General features: G+C 36.8%; 1 protein-coding gene and 1 long non-coding RNA gene across 2 annotated transcripts in view; one reads left to right on the plus strand and one right to left on the minus strand.

The window, feature by feature from the left end:
* Positions 1-6,476, minus strand: part of Ptprq (protein tyrosine phosphatase receptor type Q) — a 190,831-nt gene that overhangs the window by 58,947 nt on the left and 125,408 nt on the right. The window contains exon 28 of the mRNA XM_031349633.1: positions 3,589-3,775. Coding sequence (XP_031205493.1) covers positions 3,589-3,775 — 187 coding nt within the window. The remainder of the gene's footprint in view (positions 1-3,588; positions 3,776-6,476) is intronic.
* The window catches only part of LOC116076057, a 53,404-nt gene that overhangs the window by 26,017 nt on the left and 20,911 nt on the right, over positions 1-6,476 (plus strand). The window lies entirely within an intron of this gene.

A 6,476-nucleotide genomic window follows, 5' to 3' on the forward strand; every position in this document is an offset into this window, starting at 1 on the left:
AAGACTAGTGACACAAGCTATATAAACCATGTATTATGGACATTAGAAAATGGTCAAGCATTGACTTTATTTTCCAGAAATTCCTGTGTTACTGCAGTTGGTCTATGTGCCTTGTGCGTGCGCTCTGTGCTTAGCACTGGACATTAGACTGAGCCCCTCCCATTGCATCTCAGCTCATCTTCCACAGAATCACAGAGAATGTGCTTCCTTGACTTCCCCACCATTTTATTAAAAAAATAACACAGATTCAGAGGAAGTCATCCCAAGAGGATCAAAGCCCCACATTAACCTTCATGGAGTTCCCAATGATGACATGGTGTATGGCTTTATTCAGTGTCAAGGCAGATGACAGGCATGGAGCCGATACTGTTTGCAAGACAACAGACCTTATTCTGATTTCATTGCCTTTTCACTGTTTTGTGTGAGCTTTACTTTTATGGAATCGTAAGACATGTATGGGGATCCTGTAAACACTAACATGGAAGAGCTAACACCAACCCTTCATTTAAAGAGGCTCTGCCCTTCTGTGCCTTTGTATCTCACCACATGCCTCTATATAAATGCAATTGGTCCTTATCTTTGCTGTCTTGTCAGTCTCAGTGAAACAAAAGTGCCATAGATTTTAGTTCACTAGGATTTATATGAACCAATACTTCACCATCTTCAAAAAATTCTCACTGTCTTTCTGTCTCTCTGTCTCTCTATCTCTCCCTGTCTCTCTGCCTCGATCTGTCTCTCTGTCTCTGTCTATCTCTGTCTGTCTGTCTCTGTCTCTGTCTCTGTCTCTCTCTCGCTCCCTCTCTCTGTCAGAGATCATGTGGGTATCATGATGAGCATGCAGAAGGCAGAGAACAACTTGCAGGATTTTTGTCCTGGTGTTCCCACATGTGGGCCCCTGGGATGGAATTCTGGTCTTGAGTCTTGGTGAGAAGTATCTGTACCACCTGAGTCATCTTCCTAATTGCAAAGTATCCAGCCATAAGAGAAAGGGACAGCAGCTCTGTTTGTCACCGAGAAGTGTTTGATTTTTGTCATTCAGCAGGAATCATTTAACATGGAAAGACATCTTTGCTGCTTCCAGTTTATTTTTATTGCCAGTAAGGCTGACATTACGACCCATGTGTATATACACAAAAGTTTTTGATTCCTTATGACCATTGTTGACAATTAATTGCTCAGCCATATGGGAAATACATGGTTTGTTTCATTTTTTTTTTTCCGTGTGTCTGCACTACTTAATATTCCCAACTGGCACGTGTCAGCACTCACTCTATATCTTTGCTACTATTTGGTATTATCACCACTTTAAAAATTATTATGCAATTCTGTTTCAGTAGATGAATGGTTACATGATAATGTGGATTACTTTGCATTTATCTAGGGTGAATAGACTTGAAAATTTATCATACTGTGTGCTTATTTGCTGACCATACCTCCTGATGGATGGAATGTCCCTTTATATCTTTTGATGATTTTCTAATTGGACTTTTTAATTGCTGAAATGTCTAATATTCTAGTTCATTCTTTTGCTGAAATAAAAACACAGCAGGGCAGTTGCAGATATGGACCTATATTAGTTGTGGTAGCATGTAAAGACCTGTGAAATGCCAAGTCGGACCAAATTACAACATGAACAGGAGGGTTGGGCACGAAATTCCACCCTATCCAAGGAGCCATAGACAACAGTTAGGCTTCCTGCAAGAAAAGGTCAGTTTTCTCTTAAATTGTGGGTTATAATAAGTTGAGTGCCCTCCAGAAGAAGGCCATACACCCAAGAATATTTGGGCAACACAAATTGTCCTTGATAGGATGGAGGTAGAAGACTGGTAAGAAGGGAACGGGGTGTATGTAAGAAGAGCTGGGGCATCAGAGGTAAATACAGTCAAAACTCATTGTATGGAATCCTTAAAGAACTAGTTTTAAAAATTAAGGAAAAAGTATTTTTTTTCTTTTAGAAGACTATTTTAGAAAAAAGGCCAATCAGGAAGGTGGGGTTAAAGAAATTGCCTATGATCAGAGTATGTACACATGAGCAATTGTCAAAATGAAATCAAAACTCTGTACCATTAATTAATACTCTGTGCCGATAAAATACTCCCCTACTAAAACAAAACAAACTACTCACTTTGTATGTCACTAGTTGTAACAAATTACAAAATAAAATGATACATGAGAAATTATAATTTGAAGATCATAAAGTTACTGTTCTTTATATCACACCATCAAACGAATTTGAACATTCTTGTAATCAGAATGATATGAGAAAGCTTTCTTTTCAAACATTTTCAGTGAGGAAGTCTTGAGGTGCAGCCTCATGGTGCAGACTCTCAAGCTTTGTTAACTTCACTCTTCTTGCCAGATGGAATCTCAGAGCACCTCTCAAATTTGGCTAAATAATTGTGAGTAAGAAAGACAAGCAGAGGGCTGGCGAGATGGCTCAGTTGGTAAGGGCACTGACTGCTCTTCCGAAGGTCATGAGTTTGGATCCCAGCAACCACATAGTGGCTCACAACCACCCATAATAAGATCTGACGCCCTCTTCTGAAACATCTGAAGACAGCTACAGTGTATTACACCGGAGCGAGTGGGGCCAGAGCTCATGGCCATCTGTATAGCTATAATGTACTCATACACATAAAAATAAATAAATCTTAAAAGAAAGAAAGACAAGCAGAAAATTACAGCAAAACATGTATGTTAAGTAAAAAGTTTTATAGGTAAAATAAAGCTTAGTTTGGGTTAAACATGTTTTTCCACTTGCTTTTACACATTTACATTACTTAGGATGTATATCCTTTTATTTGTAGAATGTGTTTCTGTAAATTGAGGATTAGGCTTAAAGTTGGATAAGGCAAGGGATTCTTTCAATGTTGGCAACAATTTCCTATCCCCAAATTACGCACAGATTTACATAATGAATTCAATTGACAGAGCTTTTTTTTTTCCTCCTCTCTTTTTAATATGCCATTAATTACCTCCTAAGGTAGCAGTTCTCAACCTTTATGATGCTGCTGCCCACCTTTTAATACAGTTCCTCATGTTGTGCTGACCCCCAACCATAAAATTATTTCATTTGAACTTTTTAACTGTCATTTTGCTACTGTTATGTATTGTAAAGATCTGATATGCTAGGTTTCTAATATGTGATCCCTGTGAATGGGGTCACACCACCAAAGGTTGAGAGCCACTGTCCTAGCGCAAGATGACACAAATAGGATTTGACCAGCCATGTTTTGTGGTGTACACATGAGTTTATTCACCAAACCTTTCTTCACAGAGAAATGTGAGGAAAAAAAAGTGAAAAGGGAAAGCAAAATATAGACGATCCCTTTGATAGTTGGTAGTAAAGGAGAAAGGAATAGAATCTCAGAATATGAGAGGAGAAGGTACTTATGCATTACCTAAAAGTGTAAGTAAGCCATCCTTATATTGTCAACTGCACTGTTATTGAATTTGTTTATTTTTAAAAAAATGTTCTATCAATGTCTCAAAGCACCCATCCTTTCTTGAGAAGAGTGTGAGGAGCTGAAGAAAAAACAGTGGTCAAGTTGCAGGTGATTGTTAGGAATGGTGAGATATACTCCTTACCTGATTCTAAAGTTGTAATTATCACTTCTGAACTTGACTTCCCATCTGTGTATGCCCCACTAATATTTCCAACAAAGGCCGTGATCACCACGGAATACCTTGTGAATACTTCTAAGTCATTAATCTCTGTGGTTTTGTTTTCTTCATTTGACTTCACGAAAGAAATATTAAAATTGTCATTATCTACCTATGGGGAAAAAGTAGTTAGTGGTTAGAGAAGATAACAACCCAAAGCTAAGTCATACTAATCTGGCCAATATTTAATCATCTACTTTAAAGTCAAGTTGCTCCAAGAAATCCAAAGTACTATAACAATGAATTCATTCACAATTATTTTAATAGTTGAAAGTTAGAGAATGTAATCAACTCATCATGATCAACCAAACTATCAAATGAATAAGAAAAAGTCACTTTTGGAGTCAATAAAATTGTTTTCTACTTCAACAGTTAATAGAAGAAAACATATGGGTCCAAGTCACCCAAAATTCAAATTCTAAACTGGTCAATTAATTCCATTTGCCTAGCCACATATGCTGTCTTACTTACTACTAGGGTGATACTATTGAATTATACTGCCTTTTTGAGAATTTATAAATAATAGACCTTAAGAAGTTGGGAGTGGAGATTTTGATATATTTTGAAATAACTTTGAAAATTATGCTTTGTAACACAATTCAGAAGATATTAATATTTAAGTTATATTTATGTATTTTATAACTAAATCATAGTTTTGAGAGGACAGCTTCATTTTGAAATGTACACTGATATATCCTGCCCTTTTAAGTTTTTCTTTTTCTAATTTTTATTTAAATTTTTTATTCTTGAGATTATATTACAACACTTCTCCCTCACCTTCCTTCACTCCAAACCCTTTCATAACCCTTCCCCATTCTCCAGACTCATTCCCCTTCAGCCTCTTTTGTTACTAATTCTTATTGCATGCATAGTCACTTAAAAATTCTGGTCATAAGTACAGGTTAATTCTAACCTATCAGTTTTAGGTGTAACAATGGTTATGGACACAACTAACTATAAATATAGTCAAAACTCCTGCACAAATGAGTATCTTTGGTATATTAAATGTGGTAAAAATATATACATGTTTGGTTCAAATATAGTTCGTCTTGGGTGGGAAATTTTCCCATCATTCTAGACATTAAACGTGACTAAGGTTTTAGTATTAAATAGAAGGATACATGGCATCGTCTGTAAATTCTGGTTATCCAGGCATGGAAATCTGGATCCCTAGCATCTATATAAAAGTTAGGGAGGACAGGCTACATCTGTTATCCCAGCACTAGGACAGGAGAACAAAAGAGTGCGATCTCTACAGTTCTTCTGGAAACCACCCAGAAAACTGCAAGATACAGGTTCAGAGACTGATCACATCTCCAAACATAAGGTAGAGAGTGACTCAAGACACCACTGTTGACCTCTGACCTCCACAAGTGTGTACGCGTGTGCACGCGTGCAGACTCCCCCCCACGCACCATGTACAAGTTTAGAAGGGTTTTTCCTGACACAGACATGAGAACATTAGTCCATGCATATTAGTGCCTAGTAACTGTACTGAATATTACAGGTTTTGTATATGGTCAGCATTATGAAGATAATTTTTAACTTGCCCACCCTTTGAAACACTGAGAGATGACTTTGGAGTTACTTAATTGTTTCTTTAAGTTTTGGTTTGTAGGGGCTGTTAACTTAAAGTAGATGCTGTCATGAGAAAGACACTAAATGGCTATAAATAACCAGAATTGCAGTAAAAATCCTAATTCGTTACACAAAGCATTGGAGAGAGGTGGCCCACTTCTCTAAAATGGTTTCAATTCATTGAGCACAATACCCATGGTACAAAATATATGAGTACCTAATTAGTTGTTAAAACTTAAATTCCTATAAAATATGGATTTTGATTTTTTCCCCTGTGATTAGGCTCTTATTCATGCTGCAAAATAACTCTCCAGGGATAATAAACAGTCAGCCCTGTAAGGGAGGATGAGGAGCCCAGGAATCACTCTCTTGGCTTCTGCTTTGTGCTGCTTCCCTGATTACTACAGAGTGAGTTTTACTAACATGAGGTAAATTTTTCAGAGTTCAGATGAATCCCTCAAGTTCCAGAGCTACCTGGCCATTGAGATAAAATTTGGTTAGATAGTTGTAACAATGAGATCACAAAATCATGCTAAAACTTTTTCACTTTCTTTTCTTTAATCATAGCCAAATTCCAAGGGTAATTTCCTTCTTTCATGAAGAATCATTTATAATTATCTTTCTATAATTTGCATTAAATGCATATTCCCGGGGCATTTATATTATTTATCTTTATCGGCTAATGCACTGAGATCTTCACAAATATACTCTAAAAAGTAAGCAAGAACTGAAGAATGTATGAAAGAAGGCATTAAAATCTCATTTGTTTTTAATGATAGCAGGGATTTTGAGACAGAAGCATCTCCTTTAAAGAATTAATATATTTTCCTGTCCCATGGTTAGTCTCATCTGGCCCTAGAATATACATTATTTTATTATAATAACAATGCCTTTTCTCCTGTGAGCTCTACACATGCATGCAGTCCTGCTAATGCAGCTGCATGGGGCAGATTCACTACCAGGCTTCTCAAACTCATCTCTACATTGGACTCATTGCTTCTCTTCTCAGATCTATTCCTCCTTGCTGCTTTCCATGTAGCACATCTTACAGTCCTCCCAATCCATCTTTACACTCACCACGATGAATGCTAGGAGAGTTTTCAACAATCTTAATTGTAAATAATGTAAGTTATTTTATTTATTAATAGATAAATCAATAATTTAGTAAATTAACAGACTTAAATTACTTCTCATCTGGACCATTTGCTATATTTCTCCCTCCCTCCCTCCCTCCC

The sequence above is a fragment of the Mastomys coucha genome, unplaced genomic scaffold (genome assembly GCF_008632895.1).
Source record: "Mastomys coucha isolate ucsf_1 unplaced genomic scaffold, UCSF_Mcou_1 pScaffold4, whole genome shotgun sequence".
NCBI lineage: Eukaryota > Metazoa > Chordata > Mammalia > Rodentia > Muridae > Mastomys > Mastomys coucha.